An 18,654-nucleotide genomic window follows, 5' to 3' on the forward strand; every position below is an offset into this window, starting at 1 on the left:
AGAAACAACATTTCCTCCACCTGGCGAAAACAGCACCAGCTCATTGTGCTGCAGGAGAGATGGGGCGTTAATAAGGCAACGGCCTCCAGATTGGGAACACGTGAAATGTAACTCTCCAGGTCGCCACACTCACCACGTACAGCTTGTGCCAGAGTGTTCCCCATTCTCGTAGGGTGGCAGTGAGCTCTTGCACCAGGGGCAGCTCACCAGTTATCACCCAGCTCATGGTGGTCTGCAACGAAAGGTGGTTTGGTGGTGATTACACACACACATGAAACATGGTATCCCCATTCTGAGACCAAATCTACTCCCAGGACACTGGAATCAAGGGGTGATTACACGCACAACGTAACACGTCAGCCCCATCCTGAGACCAAATCTACTCTCGGGACACTGGAATCATTTCTCTGTAAAAGTCTGGATGCTTATTCAGACATTTATCTCCAAATCAAAAAAGAAAGAACTGCCACACTGAGACTTTAAATACATTTAATTTTATTAGCCCAATCAAACATAAATAACAAACAAAATTCCACAGGGAGGGAATGTTGTATTGGCATGGATGGACTAGAAAAAAAAGGAATTACCATTAAGAATAATTCCCCTTTTCTCTCTATGTCCCTCCTGTGCCAGTACAAACCATTGGGGGAATACCAAGGCAGTTCCCATCTCAAAGTGACAGAATATAGATTAGTGTGTACTGGCATGGGAGATATATATATATCAGTGTGTCTGACGAAACGCGTTAGAAGCAGCGCCAACACTACGTCATCAACAAGGGTCGGAAGCAGTGGCAAGCTTCCAGCCCTGCTGCACACAGCCCCAGAATTGGCGCGGCTGAAAGCGGAATGGGTGTGGAGAGACTGGACAACTCAGGACTCCTAAGTTTACAGGTTTCAAAAAAAACCATAGAACGACAGAGCAATAGAAAAACCATGCATGAGGTCAGACCGTGGACACGAGCGGGCGGCGTTTGCTACATCTGACGCTGCAGGAGATTTTCCGTGCTGTTCCCGTGGTGGTTATATTATTTTCATACATGCATAATTAGATTTTATGTTTGTGAGTGAGCTTGTTTCCCTCTCTATATATTTTTATTAAACTTTTATACGTGTAGCCTGGAGCTCCCGTGGCTCCTGGAGACCCCCCTCCCTTGTTGCATGCACGGTCACGGGTGCCGCCAGAGCCAGCAACGGACCCGACGGCTGCTTCCAAGGGTGGGGGCCGGAGCAGGGAGCAGAGCGTCTCCTCCGGTATGCGGCCGGTTGCCTGTGGACGCGATCGGGCCGTTGCTAAGGCCGCGGTCGCGTCGTTAGGGTCCCCAGCGGCTAGCGAAGCAGAGGCGCCGCCATTGTCAGTGCGGTTGCGCATACGCAGGAGCCCAATAGAGCGGAGGCCCACAGATAGCTCGCGCATGCGCATTGCAGGATTGCCAGCCCCCAGGGTGCATAGGGCAGAGCCACATGACACCAGGGAGCCAACAGGGCTGGAGAATGACTTGGCAGAAACAGAAAGATACATTTCGGGCACTGAGGACACGCCAGTCAGTGAGACCCAGGAGCAGCCAAGGGAAGGAGGTAGGGTGCAGGAGTCAGTGACTCCTGCACTAGGCCAGCAGCCCCCAAGGCCCAAGTTAGCTCTGAGTCACCCAATGGAGAGAGTGTTGCCAGGGACAGCCCTCAGGTTAGGGACCCTGTCACTTACGTTAGTTGGAGCTAGGGAGCAGAAGGGGAAGGAAGGGTGCAGGGAGCGAGTGCAGCGCCTGCCCCCAGATAGGTTACCCACATCCCAGGTAGGCCCCAACTCATCCAGAGGCTAGTGGGGTAATTGATAAGGGGACGGCCCAAGGTAGGGACGCTGCCCTTAGTGTTAGTGTGCTCTCTTGTCAGGGTCACGGCTGTCAGTGCCGTGAGGTCTGACAGGCAGGCACAGTGTTGTGCAGCACGTTGGCTGCAAGCATCCAGTGGGTCACAGCTTGTTGCTGCAGGCGCTGGGACCAGTTAGTTAAGAGTGAGGCAGAGGGGACTCGGGTAGTACGGGAGGAGGTAGTGCGGTGTGCAGGGGAGGGACCCCTGCCTAAGATAGGCTGCCCGTAGGCCCTAGTAGTTTTCCCCAAAGCTGTGCTGTACGACGGCCTATAGTATAGCGCGTATCACGTAGTGTGCCAGTGATAGACAGGGACACAGCGGCCGCTGCGCTTCCTGAAAGGAGACTTGGGCTCAAGTCTACGCCCAGAGAGAAAGACTATCTTCAGGGTGGGAACGCCCTTGGCGGACCTCAAGCAAGGATTTACCAGACCGGATCAGACGGGATCCCAGAATGACAGATCCTTTGAGAAGTTCCTTGCAGGCCCGAGTGCAGGAGCACTCGGCAGGTACTCTTTAAGTGCACCAACAGATCATAACATTCTCTCTCACATAGTGGCAGCGCTGACCACGGGACAAAGGGGTTGGGCTGTTGGCACCGTGTGGGGATGTTATAACGTGGTGAAGTTATAAAGTATAAGTATGATGTTATAGTGTTCTTTGTTCATTCAGTAAACCTGTTATACATAATACTGGTGTATGTGGTTTCTGGGTGGGTTCCTATGTTAGGGTCATTCTACATTCCCATAGAATCCTACATAGGTGGAGGCGCTGAAACTGAAAACGTTCCAGAGGATTCACCCCAGGCTCTCACTAGCGGAGGCTCAGGCCTCCTGTGAGCCTGCAGGTATACGCACCACACCTGGTAACACCGTATGTTCCTTGCACCCACAAATATCTGCGATTGGGGGGGGAATACCCATTACAGTTGGAGGCGCTGCTGAGATAGACCTGGGGTGCCCTGTTCCATTTTTTTTCAAATTGTCCAAGTCCTATTTTTTTCTCACCATGTTTGTAAAGTCCGGATGTGAGGTCTTTGTCTGGGCGTGGGAGCAACATTGTAGCCCCCGCCGTGCGGTGGCCGTAGGAGGCCTTCCCGCACACATATCAGCTCTGAAAGTCTGGGAGCATATGCGTAAAATTCCCGGGTGGTCATACGCGTGTCTATTAGATGAAGAGCAAGACCCCACAGCTCAGTGGATGTCAATACTTTTTGAGGTGATCTCCCCGGAGAATATATGCCTGTCAGAGACACCATCCACGTTGTTTATGCCTGGGTGCCCTCCGGAGGGTTATCCGATAGTCTACGCTGACCAATCGCCATGGCAACATGCACGTGGTGCTGCGCTTAAGGTGGAGCAGAATGACTTTGCAGAAAACCGTCCGGGATTGGCGGGAAAACCTAAGCCCCAACCCCGCCAATTGAGTGACGTAGTGCAGAACCAGACACACTCCTTGAGAGAGTATATCACCCCTCCTTTACATTCCACCAGGGGGAGCAAGCACAGTGAAATACCCCCTCTGCCGATTGGAGTCTGGCGGGCAAAGGCCGGGATGTGTCCGTTCTCTTGTGTCCGTGCTTACAAGAAGACATTATTACGTTTGGTGGTATGGAGTATGATGTATTCAAGTGACTGATAGCACACAAGGTGGAAAGGGTGAGCGAGAACGGGTGCATACGGTGTGTCTGTAACAGATATGACTGTCCCCTTTGTACATTAGACTGGGGAGACAGATGTGCTGACTGCGGGGAACAGTACATGAAGCCCGTGCTGTGGCAGCCTGCAAAAGCAGCTGGGGAAGAAGCGGTCGACTTTAATACGGAGACGGTCCGTATAGCTAACCAATCTACCCCTCTCATAGAAATTTTGGAGTAATCGAGCATTCTACGCACAGTTCCAGACCCTCTCAAAGGGGATGTCCTAGTGGTAGAGCAGGAACCACAGGGTAAGGTGTCTATACCCCCATCTTCCTTTGGTGATTCCAGCAACCAACCGTTCGTGGTGATGCGCATGCCGGCAGACCACTCTAGTGACGTCATCGAACCAACTATCTCGGCGGATACAGAGCCTGCTGTGAGCCCATGTGCCCTACAACGGGCCGTCCGGCCTACTCCAATGGTACCATCGGTCCCAGGCTTGGGATCAGTACCTGCTAATGACGACAAGGGTGAGTTGACTGCCCCAGGGGTGTCGGGTGTGAGCCTCCCGGTGATCGCGGAGCACGATAGCTCCTTAAGTATGGTCACCGGGGCGAATGGCTCCACTCGGCATCGCGTCCTGGCGGAGGTGTCTCCCTTAGAAGATAACTGTCCAGTGGTGCGAATGGACCAGTATCTACCGCCTATCGTCCAAGTGAAGAGAACAATCAGTCCTATCGTGGTGTCCAGTGAAGCACAGATGGTACCTGACAGTGTTCCAAAGGAAGAGGAATCCATCGCAAGCCAGCGGAGTGGTGAGGAACCTCCTTACTCCCTACAGGCTCCGGTGGAGATGGCTGTGAAAAATGCTCCAACTAAAGTTCATGCTGAGCAGAAGAACGTAGCTGGACATCTGTGCGTCATCACAACTGAACCGAGTGTGAGCCCATGTGCTCCGACCCAAATGGTCCCAGGACTGCGACCCACGCTCCCGAGTTTCCAGCCAGTAAGTGGACTGCCCTAGAAGTGCCGGGGACAGGTTCCAAGACAGCCGAGGTGGGAACTGACAGCGTCCCCGAGGACCTGTTGGCCACCGTGAATCACCGCTGTGGTAAGGTATCTACCCTTTACCCCCTGCCAGGTGAAACAGAGACTTTGAGGAAAGAGACATTGTCCGTTGCTCGCTTCCCAGTGGAAGCCTCGCAAGTGTGAAGGGACAAAGACTATGTAGAGAAGGATTCAGTAAAAATTGCCTCCAGTCAGCCCAAAAAGGAGCGTTCCATTCGCCATGTAGTGGACCGCAGGAAAGGTCCTGGCCTCCTGGCCTACCGCATCCCTGCCGCGGATGGCCGGGTAAAGGCCTGGTTAAGAGACAGTGTACTATTCCTTCCACCAGGGGGAGGAAGTAGTACGGAACCGGTGACTGTCACTCCAGAGTGTGCTCTCCAAGAGATTTTTCTAGGGGAGGCTCACGGACGCAAAAGTGAGGTACCCCCACATGATCAGTTAGGCGCACCCCACAGATGGTCTCAGCTCACCTCAGTTATTCTATATGACCTGCCAGGTAATAGTGATGTTAAAGTCAATCTGCTGAGTGTACCGTTATGCAATGCCAATGTTTATTTGTGTAACCTGATGCCGATTGATGTCGTGCCCCAAGCGGGGACGTTGGACTTTTCACCAGGGGGAGAGTGTAGCCTGGAGCTCCCGTGGCTCCTGGAGACCCCCCTCCCTTGTTGCAGCACGGTCGCCGCCAGAGCCAGCAACGGACCCGACGGCTGCTTCCAAGGGTGGGGGCCGGAGCAGGGAGTAGCACGTCTCCTCCGGTATGCGGCCGGTTGCCGGGGCGTGATCGGGCCATGGCTAAGGCCGCGGTCGCGTCGTTAAGGTCCCGGCGGCTAGCAAAGCAGGGCGCAGCCATTGTCAGTGCGGTTGCGCATGCGCAGGAGCCCAATAGAGCGGGAGGCCCACAGAAGCTCGCGCATGCGCAGTGCAGGATTGCCAGCCCCCAGGGTGCATAGGGGCAGAGCCACATGACACCAGAGAGCCAATAGGGCTGGAGGATGACTTGGCAGAAACAGAAAGATACATTTCGCGCGCTGAGGACACGCGAGTCAGTGAGACCCAGGAGCAGCCAAGGGAAGGAGGTAGGGTGCAGGAGTCAGTGACTCCCTGCACTAGGCCAGCAGCCCCCAAGGCCCAAGTTAGCTCTGAGTCGCCCAGTGGAGTGAGTGTTGCCATGGACAGCCCTCAGGTTAGGGACCCTGTCACTTACGTTAGTTGGAGCTAGGGAGCAGAAGGGGAAGGAAGGGTGTAGGGAGCGAGTGCAGCGCCTGCCCCCCGATAGGTACCCACATCCCAGGTAGGCCCCAACTCATCCAGAGGCTAGTGGGGTAATTGATAAGGGACGGCCCAAGGTAGGGACGCTGCCCTTAGTGTTAAGTGTGCTCTCTTGTCAGGGTCACGGCTGTCAGTGCCGTGAGGTCTGACAGGCAGGCACAGTGTTGTGCAGCACGTTGGCTGCAAGCATCCAGTGGGTCACAGCTTGTTGCTGCAGGCGCTGGGACCAGTTAGTTAAGAGTGAGGCAGAGGGGACTCGGGTAGTACGGGAGGAGGTAGTGCGGGTACAGGGGGAGGGACCCCTGCCTAAGATAGGCTGCCCCGTAGGCCCTAGGAGTTTTCCCCAAAGCCATTACAGGTTGCTGTGCTGTAGGGACGGCCTATAGTATAGCGCATATCACGTAGTGCCAGTGATAGACAGGGATAAAGCGGCCGCTGCACTTCCTGAAAGGAGACTTGGGCTCAAGTCTACGCCCAGAGAGAAAGACTATCTTCAGGGTGGGACCGCCCTTGGCAGACCCCAAGCAAGGATTCACCGGACTGGATCAGACGGGATCCCAGAATGACAGATCCTTTGTGAAGTTCCTTGCAGGCCCGAGTGCAGGAGCACTCGGCAGGTACTCTTTAAGTGCACCAACAGATCATAACATTCTCTCTCACATAGTGGCAGCGCTGACCACGGGACAAAGGGGTTGGGCTGTGGGCACCTTGTGGGGATGTTATAACGTGGTGAAGTTATAAAGTATAAGTATGATGTTATAGTGTTCTTTGTTCATTCAGTAAACCTGTTATACATAATACTGGTGTATGTGGTTTCTGGGTGGGTTCCTATGTTAGGGTCATTCTACATTCCCATAGAATCCTACATAGGTGGAGGCGCTTAAACCGAGAACATTCCAGAGGATTCACCCCAGGCTCTCACTAGCGGAGGCTCAGGCCTCCTGTGAGCCTGCAGGTATACGCACCACACTTGGTAACACCATATGTTCCTTGCACCCACAAATATCTGCGATTGGGGGGGGGGGGAATACCCGCTACATACGTTTTTACGTTATGGGTTGTGCGCTTTCTCCTTCTATCTAATATATATATATATATATATATATATATATATATATATATATATACACACACACACACACACACACACACACACCTATATATATATATATATATACACACACACACACACACACACACACACATATATATATATATACACATATATGTGTGTGTGTGTGTGTGTGTGGGGGTATGTGTGGGTATGTGTGTGTGTGTGTGTGTGTATATGTGTGTGTATGTATATATATATATATATATATATATATATATATATATACACATACTGTACAGTGTTCGACAAACCTATACATTTGCTCGCCCCGGGCGAGTGGATTTAACCCCCGGGCGAGTAAATATTGGCCCAAGCAGCACACGTTTGGTACTAGGTGGCGAGTAGATTTTTTTGTGTGGCGAGTAGATTTTTTGTGATTTGTCAACCACTGTATATATATATATATATATATATATATATATATATATATACAGTGGTTGACAAATCACCAAAAAATCTACTCGCCACACAAAAAAATCTACTCGCCACCTAGTACCAAACGTGTGCTGCTTGGGCCAATATTTACTCGCCCGGGGGTTAAATCCACTCGCCCAGGGCGAGCAAATGTATAGGTTTGTCGAACACTGTATATATATATATATATATACATATACATATACATATGGTCATTGGTATGGCAGTTAGCACTCACGTTTATGTAGAAGGCAGATGCTTGTCACAGCGCCCTGAGGAAGGTCCCTCAACGAGGACCGAAACGTTGGCTGCCTGGTGTTCTTAATACACTTTCTTTTCTACAGTACATCGGCGGTGTGCTGTCTCAATTTGTTATCAGGATCCCCCTGGTTTCTACACGCTTATATACATATACACACATACATACACACATACATATATACAAATCATGAATATCTGGCACTCCTGTAGTGATATAATGACCTGGTGCTTATGTCATAAAAAATAATAAAGCATACATTACCAGCAAAGGTAAGGAGACAACAGCACTCAGAAGGTATAAGCAGCTATAAACTGTATTAAAGAAACTTGCACATATATCCGTATGTGCAAGTTTCTTGAATACAGTTTATAGCTGCTTATACCTTTTGAGTGCTGTTGTCTCCTTACCTTTGCTGGTAATGTATGCTTTACATACATATATATATATATATATATATACATACATACATACATATATATATATATATATGCAATTACAACTGTATGCTCATCTGCATGTCTTAGGCAGGTCTGCAACCCCACCTTTCCCCATTATCACCCAGCATACAGCACTTCCACTGCAGCAAGGGATTCTGGGAAATGACATGCAAATGAGCACACAGTGTCACTTTTTGCCTCAAAAACCATTTTTAACATGGTTCCCTATAGGCTTAAGCTTGCTGCATGGTCACAACTTTGAGCACAGCCAGGGTTAAGGTGCATACCCAGAAAACCACCCACAGACAGCTGTTTCGACCTTAATGGGTCTCATCAACTTAACTCAGTATTATGGTATAGCCTATCCCATAGCCTCTTTGCATACCCAGTTAAAATCAACCCCACACTGATGAGACCCATTGAGGTCGAAACAGATGTATGTGGGTGGTTTTCTGGGTATGCACCTTAACCCTGGCTGTGCTCAAAGCTGTGACCATGCAGCAAGCTTAAGCCTATAGGGAACCATGTTAAAAATGTTTTTTGAGGCAAAAAGTGACACTGTGTGCTCATTTGCATGTCATTTCCCAGAATCCCTTGATGCAGTGGAAGTGCTGTATGCTGGGTGATAATGGGGAAAGGTGGGGTTGCAGACCTGCCTAAGACATGCAGATGAGCATACAGTTGTATTTGCATATTTGCTTTCCTGTGGAGGGTTTTTGTTACTTTTTTTACTCACCATAACTTAACTCAGTATTATGGTGTATATATATATATATATATATATATATATATATATATATATATATATATATATACACATACACATATACATACACACACACATATATATACATATATATATATATATATACATACGCACACGCACACACACACGCACACACACACATATATATATATATATATATATATATATATATATATATAAGAAACTAAGAAGAGCCAGCTCCATATCATAATACTGTATGTATATAGTATACATTTATTTAAGAACAAGCGTGGCCGCAAGGCCATGCACTCACTTCATAATATTAAAAAAACATTCCTAGGAGACAATCTGTAAACAGTCAGGAGCTGTGGGAGCATTGATGTATATGGGTGGTAAGTAGCGGATACTTATCCGTAAGTGGATGGATTGTGCACCAGAGTCTCCTTTGTATCAGCAGTGAAGATGGTGGTGCCCACAAATAATCAGTGCTCCATCCAGCACTGTAGGGAAAGTGTCCAGATGCTTCATATTCAGACCTGCACACTCCGTGTATCAGATGCAGAAACACTGCCACAACAGCCCGTCACACATATACACACACACACACACACACACACACACACTTCCCTCACTGCCTGAAGGTGGAGAGATGGTGGTAACGGGTATTCTGGAAGATGTATATTGGCACTTGTGCTGGTACTGTAGGTTTAACTATACAGGCATACCCTGGACACTTAAGGACACTCACTTTAAGTACACTCGTGAGTAAGGACATATCGCCCAATAGGCAAATGGAAGCTCACGTCCTGAACAGCAATACCGGCTCCCTACCTGCACCGAAGCTGTGCGCAAGCGGGGAGACTATAGAGCCTGTTACAAATGCGTTATTTACATCAGTTATGAACGTATAGGACGATTGAGTACAGTACATGCATCGATAAGTGGAAAAAAGGTAGTGCTTCACTTTAAGTACATTTTCGCTTTACATACATGCTCCGGTCCTATTGCCCACGTTAATGCGAGGTATGCCTGCACTATGACAGTTTGAACAATAAACCCAGCTAAAGTAAGGCCTCAACACTCAAATACAGTATGGAACACACCAAAAAGCAATGGGGGGTGTGAAGGTGAAGGGGTTAACCGTGCTCATGAATAAAGGTCAAGCCCACCTGGTTACCCCTGACCCGTGTGTCGGGGTCCTAGGGTGTCAGCTCTTGAACCCAGATGTCGAAAATGGATTGCTGAGACTGTGTGCCCCTTTAGCGATATTAAAGATTTATTTGTCTTTTGTCTTTATTGAGGTGGTGGGATCGGGAGATGTCTAGGCTGTAAGTTTCAGGGTGGGTTTGTCGGAGAAAGTCTTTACAGAATGTGTCTATGTATCGGGGTTCAAGAGTTATGGGATACCCCAAAAGTTATATCCGGGAATTGAGTGAGATTCTCGGATACAGCCAAGCACATTACTCCGCCAAACTCTGACTCTGAAAACGTTCTAACGACTCACCGCCAGGATCCCTGCTGCAGCATCATCCAGACAAGGTAAATGGGTATGAAGGATTTAAACGATATCTGCAGCTTTACACGGAGTCCCTAGTGTAGCAGGGGTTCCCCAGTATAGTAGAGGTACCCAGATACATGCCCAGGCACCCTGAACCTGGTATAGGGGTTCAAGGGATGCTCCAGCTAAGGGATAAAGCTAAGCATGTTTGCAGTGTGTAAAAGTTTTAAAATTTATTTTTCTAATGTGTGCCAAGAATGAGGCTAGTGAGGGTAGGTGAATTATACTCACTCCATCCCTGACACCAGAATAGGAACTTACATCTTTTAGCACACAGAAGAAAGGACACAATATATTTTATTAAATGGTTATATTTTAATAGGTGTATATATATTGATCACCTGTAAATGAACTGAGGGATTTCCAAGTCATGGATTCCGGAAAACCCAGATGGCTACCAAGCTTGGTGCCTCTGTGTCTGTGCGGAGTCCGTACTTGAAAGCCTCAGGGATGCCAAGGTGTAAGAACAGGAGGGGTACTGCAGTTCTGCTTGAGTACCCACATCCTGGGCTAACACAAGACTATCCGGCTACCATTTGCCGGGCATCAGACTGTGGAGCCTGGACAGCGGGTGGGCTCAGTATGCAAAGAGGCAGAGGTGCAAGGTTGGTGCATGCCCCTTTAAAAAGACTGAGAAAAGGTGCCCTCCTGGGTTTACAATACTAGCAAATCGGTGATTGGCTGGCAGGAGAATTCCCACGCTCTGATAGGCTGAAAAGGTTGGTGAATGAGAGCCTGAAAGCCTTAAGTGGGCTTGCAGCTAATCAGGAGGGCAGATTCCAAGCGCCAAACCAACAGCGGCAAATTCAAAGATGCTCAGAACTGAATAGACACAAGCCGGCTTCATGGATTTTTAACTCAGAAAAGTTTCTAAGTCCAGCTTTTGAGAACGTAGCGGTCGCATCTGGCACTGCATGCCGAAAACAGTTCCAAGACTTTTGTGAGCAACTACCGGTCAGTGGAAAGTGCTCCTAAAAAGGTCATTTTTGTGAATTTCGTTCCAGAAACGGATTTATTCGTTAGCCCCGTTCCCAGTAAGTGTGTTAACCTTGTGAATTGTGTTACATTGTGTGTATGTCTTTTCGTGAAATAAATTACAATTTATTTTACCTCCGTGTTTTGCTCAATGATCCCAGTATAAAAAGGTGTTAATAAACCTGGTCTCCCGTGACAAGGGGGCCTGATGGAGGGTGTCCGTCGACGTGCCGGAAAGTTCCACCGGTGTCCAGCAGGCACTTTTATTTGATGCCCCACAAATTTTGCTGCTCTAGACCATTGGTGCGCAGTGGTTACAGAGGTCCTGCGCTCTCCCCCAAGGCATTTAAATGAAATGCCGGGGGTGGGGCGCGCAAGGCCTCTAACTTCAGTTCCCTTGGTTTCCAGTGACATTTTGTCATGACAACGCAGCATCAACTGACGCTGCGGGGTCACGATGTCACATTACCATGGCAATGTGATGTCACCCCGCTGCGTCATTAGATGCCAGATCCAAGCTAAAGGGGGGGTGGGTGGTGGCTCAAGCAGGGGAAAAATTTGTGCACCCTTGCTCTAGACGACCTCTTAGTATACCTAGTGGTTAAACCGGCCTTACAGGGAGACATCATGTCAGCAAACGTTTTCACTGAAACACTTAAAACATTGTTCAAGACACTAGATTTGGAAGAAAAAGGAATCAAAATCAACGGTGAATATTTCAGTCACCTATGATTTGAAGATGACATTGTTATTTTTGCCACAAGTCCAGAAGACCTCCGCAACAAATTGGAGAATTTGCAAAAGCAAGTAAGAGTGTGGGCTCCATATGAATTTCAGCAAGACCAAAAGGATGTTCAACAACAGTGTCAAGTCTGCAAAGATTGAAATAAATGGAACCAGGTGAAGTCAAAGACTATGTGGTAAATAATGTATGGGATCCTTTTCAACAAAATCAATAGGAGAATTAAGATGGAGCTCTTTTGGAAGAAACAATATTTCAAGGGAATTTTCCACTGAGCCTGAAGAAAGAAAGACACACACACACACACTCACACACTCACACACTCACACACTCACACACTCACACACTCACACACTCACGCACGCACGCACGCACTCACACACTCACACACTCACACACTCACACACTCACACACTCACACACTCACACACTCACACACTCACACACTCACACACTCACACACTCACACACTTACACACTCACACACACCAATCCCCTTATAACTCTGTGCATGTGGTCCAAAGAATCACATTTTGCTATAAGCAGATCGCGTTAGAAATAATGTACAATTGTATGAATTGTACAATAAAGTATTTAAGATACCAATAATTGTGTTGTAAAGTATTCATAAATACAAAAATTGGGAGCCACGCTTGCATCGCGTTATAAGCGGATTTGCGTTGTAACGGATTGCGTTATAACAGGGCTGAGCTGTATATATACACAAAGCATACGTTACCAGCAGCAAAGATGGCAAAGAGGCGACAGCACTCAGTGAAGTTTCTAAAAAAGCAAATGTATTAGAAGTATGACACACAGAACCAACGTTTCGATATGCAATTTCTCCTACTTGGCTTACAATGGCTCCTGGTGTCCATAAGTGCAAAGTTTGTGTTAATTGTCAATACTTGATGTTAGGCAACTCTTTCTCATATCCACATAATGGCAATTCTATTAAAATAGTGGACTTCCTAAACTGACAGTCAAATTCGTTGTTTACATTATTTAATGCCCTTGTGGGCTTCATTATGTAGGGAAAACGTTTAGAATGTTAAGAGAGAGAATAGCCATGCATAGATCCACTATTCGTAAGGCCCTCTTGGATTCTACAAACAAGGATGATTTAAAACATTTGCCAGTAGATACGCACTTTAAGCAAAAACAACACAGCTTGGCCATCTTCCGGTGCATGCCTATTGTACAGACGCATGTCCCACCCAGGGGCGGGAACAGGCAATGCATTACTTCAAATTGAGGCAAAAATGATTTACAGACTGAACACAGTGGCTCCAAAGGGCCTTAACAAGGGCATGAATTGAGGATGCTTCCTTGAGGAATTTACCTTGGATTATCAATATGATTATGGGATTTTAACCTTTGTACTTGTTATCTGCAGCTCCATGCTGGGCTACTGTGCTATCTGATGAGCCATGAATTTCTTATGGATTTCTGCCTGCTATAATCCTATAATATTGTAGCCTTCCTCTAATGAGTAGTTTTTATGCCATTCACTGCCCCTTCCATTGACTTTATTACCCCCTTTACCCCATTGTCTCTCATACTATTTACCCTCACTTGTTTGGTGTTTTGTGCTTGTCGCGCGTCATTTTCAGGCTGCATTTGCTCCAGTATAACATTTGCCTTCACAGTGCGCATGCATGCTTATTGTTGTATTCCAGTTACCATGACAACCCGGGACGCTCAGAAGGCGTACAAAGAAGACATTCAATGTGGAGGGACTCCAAAACATTACTCGTGTGTCCCACTCTCGGAGGAACTCCTCACCCTTGCAGGCTGGGGATGTTGAATTCTCGGGGATCTGGCTCAGGACTCTTTCGGCTATATAAGATTGTTACAGTGCGCAAGCGCTGCTTGGTAGCTTTGGGGACGCAGGACGCTCTGCTCAGCCGGCTAAAGTCACGTGAGCGGAACAAGCGATGCAGCAGGACTTATGCACAACTGATGTTGCTTTGTACTAATCATGTTTTTCACCTGCATTTCTGCGCACTTTGCTTGATTTTAATTGTTGGGTGTGTTCAGGAGCACTTGGGTGGTGGGTATATTAGTCAGCTACCGTCACTAGTTCGCTGCACTCCCCTGAGGAAAACCCCCCTGTGTGGATCGAAACATTGGTTCTGTGTGTCATACTTCTAATACATTTCCTTTTTTGGAAACTTCACTGAGTGCTGTCGCCTCTTCACAGCTGGTAACGTATGCTTTATTTGTTTTATGGTACAAGCACCAGACTAGTACATTATTGATACAGGAGTGCCGGGTATCACCTATTCTTATACATACATAGACACAGCAAGGACACTGTACTCACCCTTTGTTCTCTGTCACTTCCTTCACGTGGATGTAGGTTGATGGGAAGATGCCCTGGAGAAAAATGCAGCTCAATATGAACAGACATTATGTGGTTACCTATAGCAACAGCTTCTCCAAACCCCAAAGAGCAAGAGTAGCTGACACTGCTTACATTCACAGCCAATCAGATTACATTACCAAATCAGATCACGTTTATGGTTCTCACCTTTTGTGCTTTGTACCTAAGGGTGTGTCCTCGGTACCAGCCTGTGGAGATAGTTAATAATAGATCATAAGCGCCTAAGACCAGGAAGAATATATATCTATATAAATAACAAAGCAACACCATAGTTGTGAAATGCATAGGAAGGAAGTTGTTCTCTCACGAGGAAGCATGGCCGGAGAGTGATATCATCATGGGCTGCAGTATGATTGGCACGCCAGCAAAGACGTGTGATAGAGGAAACGACTTGTTTAATACAGATAAGCTTATACTGTTTTACCTTTTATGAGCGCATTTTACTACTTTCATATGAATTCAAATAATTTTAAACAGTCTACACAATATATGTTCTGTGTGTGTGTGTCTATTCTTCAGACTAAATACACTAATCAGGAAGTGGACGACATCCCTAGAAGAGCTGCACCATACTAACGTCACCAGTATATCTGTGGACACCTGGACAATGAACATGTGCCAATATTCTAATAATAAAAGGAAGGGAGGGGGGGCGTCAAAGGCAGGGGGGGGGGGCGTCAAAGGCAGGGGGGGGCGTCAAAGGCAGGGGGGGGGTCAAAGGCAGGGGGGGGGCGTCAAAGGCAGGGGGGCGTCAAAGGCAGGGGGGGCCTCAAAGGCAGGGGGGGCCTCAAAGGCAGGGGGGGGCGTCAAAGGCAGGGGGGGCGTCAAAGGCAGGGGGGGCGTCAAAGGCAGGGGGGGGGGCGTCAAAGGCGGGGGCGTCAAAGGCAGGGGGGGGTGTCAAAGGCAGAGCGTGCGTCAAAGGCAGGGGGGGGCGCGTCAAAGGCGGGGGGCGGCGTCAAAGGCAGGGGGGGCGTCAAAGGCAGGTGGGGGGCGTCAAAGGCAGGGGGGCGTCAAAGGCAGGGGGGGCGTCAAAGGCAAGGGGGGTGTCAAAGGCAGGGGGGCGTCAAAGGCAGGGGGGGCCTCAAAGGCAGGGGGGTGTCAAAGGCAGGGGGGGCGTCAAAGGCAGGGGGAGGGCGTCAAAGGCGGGGGGCGTCAAAGGCAGGGGGCGTCAAAGGCAGGGGGGGCATCAAAGGCAGGGGGGCATCAAAGGCAGGGGGGGTGTCAAAGGCAGGGCGTGCGTCAAAGGCAGGGGGGGCGCGTCAAAGGCGGGGGGGCGTCAAAGGCAGGGGGGGCGTCAAAGGCAGGGGGGCGTCAAAGGCAGGGGGGGGCATCAAAGGCAGGGGAGGCAGTGTCAAAGGCGGGGGGGCGGCGTCAAAGGCAGGGGGGGCGTCAAAGGCGGGGGGGGGCGTCAAAGGCGGGGGCGTCATAGGCAGGGGGGGTGTCAAAGGCAGAGCGTGCGTCAAAGGCAGGGGGGGGGCGCGTCAAAGGCGGGGGGGCGGCGTCAAAGGCAGGGGGGGCGTCAAAGGCAGGGGGGGGCGTCAAAGGCAGGGGGGCGTCAAAGGCAGGGGGGGCGTCAAAGGCAAGGGGGGTGTCAAAGGCAGGGGGGCGTCAAAGGCAGGGGGGGCCTCAAAGGCAGGGGGGCGTCAAAGGCAGGGGGGTGTCAAAGGCAGGGGGGGCGTCAAAGGCGGGGGGAGGGCGTCAAAGGCGGGGGGCGTCAAAGGCAGGGGGGCGTCAAAGGCAGGGGGGGCATCAAAGGCAGGGGGGCGTCAAAGGCAGGGGGGGTGTCAAAGGCAGGGCGTGCGTCAAAGGCAGGGGGGGCGCATCAAAGGCGGGGGGGCGTCAAAGGCAGGGGGGGGCATCAAAGGCAGGGGAGGCAGTGTCAAAGGCGGGGGGGCGGCGTCAAAGGCAGGGGGGGCGTCAAAGGCAGGGGGGGGCGTCAAAGGCAAGGGGGGCGTCAAAGGCAGGGGGGGCGTCAAAGGCAGGGGGAGGGCGTCAAAGGCGGGGGGGCGTCATAGGCAGGGGGGGCGTCAAAGGCAGGGGGGCGTCAAAGGCAGGGGGGGCGTCAAAGGCAGGGGGGCGTCAAAGGCAAGGGGGTTGTCAAAGGCAGGGGGGCCTCAAAGGCAGGGGGGGCGTCAAAGGCAGGGGGGGCATCAAAGGCAGGGGGGCGTCAAAGGCAGGGGGAGGGCGTCAAAGGCGGGGGGGCGTCATAGGCAGGGGGGGCGTCAAAGGCAGGGGGGCGTCAAAGGCAGGGGGGGCGTCAAAGGCAGGGGGGGGCGTCAAAGGCAGGGGGGCGTCAAAGGCAGGGGGGGGCGTCAAAGGCAGATGGGGAGGCGTCAAATGCAGATGGGGGGGGCATCAAAGGCAGGGGGGGGGGGCGTCAAAGGCATGGATTCTTCCCCCTGCATTTCCTCGCCTGGCAGCATGCCGCGCTCCTCGGCCTGCCAGTGGTTCTCTCCCCCCTCGTGGCCTCCGGCGACTCCCGGTGGCACAAAGGAGCTATTGCGCACCCGCAACTCCCTGCCGCCCTCCTCCTGCTCCTCGGGGATGTTGACCGGGGTAGCGGCGTGTGGAGGTGGGGGGTGAGCCGTATAGAGCGTGCTCTGGGCGGTGGGGGGAAGTGGTTGAGAGCCGGGGAGCGGGGGTCCTTCTGCAGTACCCCCACCCTCTCTAATAGTGCGTCTGAGATCAGATGCATTGTAAGGAACCCTCCCCTCTCTAATAGTGCGTCTGATATCAGATGAATTGTAAGGAACCCCAACCCTCTCTAATAGTGCGCCTGAGATCAAATGCAGTCTGCCCACTGCCTGTCCCCCCGCCGGGGAGGGAACTGAGCGCCGGGGAGGGAGGTGAGTCCTTCCGGGCGCCGCCATCTTAGGCACTCGGTGCCGCGAGGCAGCTGCAGGAGGAAGGGGGTCCTTCCGGGTGCCGCCATCTTAGTCACTCGGCGAGGCTGCCTGCCCACTGCCTGTTCCCTCGCCTGGGAGGGAGGGAAGTGAGCGCCGGGGAGGGAGGGAAGTGAGCGCCATGGAGGGAGGGAAGTGAGCGCCGGGGAGGGAGGCGAGTGAGCGCCGGGGAGGGAGGTGAGTGAGCGCCGGGGTGGGAGGTGAGTGTGATGGGGGGAGAGAGAGGACACAGAGAGAGAGTGAGAGTGTGTGTGTGTGTGTGTGTGTGTGTGTGTGTGTGTGTGGCCAAAGGGGAAGAGAGTGGCAGTTGGGTGACGTCAGAGCCACCAATCTGATTGGCCAGAGGCTGAGGACCAATCAGATTCACCGCAGCTAGTACCAACCTTTCGATTTTATATATTAAGATTCTCAGTGTTTGTGAGTAGAATAATATGTTTAAGAGCACATTGGGAATTTTTTTTTATAAATAACAAAATTGTCCAAATATCGAGGAAAAAAAAAAAAAAAAAAAAGAGTTAAACAAAACGTGATTTTGAAGTGTACCAGTTAGATGTAGACTGAGGCAACTTTATGAGATGAAACACATCAGAACTAAATCTAAAATAATGATAAGAAGCGCGTGCTCCATAGTGTAAAAAGTACAATAAATGTTATATGTTTAAAGGAGGGATAAGAGATGCACTCACAAGGGAAGAGTAATCACAAGCATTGTGCGATTAAAATCCCAGTTTAACAAGACAGAGTTGTCAGCGGGATTGCAGCGTGGAGGTGGTATTGATGTGCTGGAGTCTTTAAAAGTCTTATCTCAAAGGATGGATCTGCAGTGTTTTCCACGTTCTCACAACACAAACGGGCAGCCATATGCAGACGCGTTAACCTCAATGCATCTCTTCGTCTATTAGGGGTGACGTCACAAACGTGCCCTATGCATTTCGTCGCTAGGGTGCTTCTTCATCCGGAGATAATAGAGTATTCAATAGGGTGCTCTTAAATAGTCTGTGGTTACAATATTTAAAAAGGCATGTTTGCCTGTTAAGCCATTGAAAAAAATAATAGTAAGACATTTAGAGTTAACTTGACAAAAGGAAAAAAAAACAATAGTAACACATTTATACAACCATAACAAAATGTTGTGTATGTTCCAATGTAACTACAGTGGTGTGAAAAAGAAAGTACACCCTCTTTGAATTCTATTATTTACATATCATGACATAATAACAATCATCTGTTCCTTAGCCGGTCAACACATGACATATTACACGTGTCATGATTTATTTAACAAAAATAAAGCC

General features: G+C 49.8%; 1 protein-coding gene across 1 annotated transcript in view; it reads right to left on the bottom strand.

The window, feature by feature from the left end:
- The window catches only part of DOCK5 (dedicator of cytokinesis 5), a 177,977-nt gene that overhangs the window by 74,513 nt on the left and 84,810 nt on the right, over window positions 1-18,654 (bottom strand). Inside the window, 2 exon segments of the mRNA XM_075601583.1 lie at window positions 14,400-14,452; window positions 14,607-14,647. Of these exon segments, the coding sequence (XP_075457698.1) occupies window positions 14,400-14,452; window positions 14,607-14,647 (94 nt within the window).

Source organism: Ascaphus truei, chromosome 5 (assembly GCF_040206685.1).
Source record: "Ascaphus truei isolate aAscTru1 chromosome 5, aAscTru1.hap1, whole genome shotgun sequence".
Lineage (NCBI taxonomy): Eukaryota > Metazoa > Chordata > Amphibia > Anura > Ascaphidae > Ascaphus > Ascaphus truei.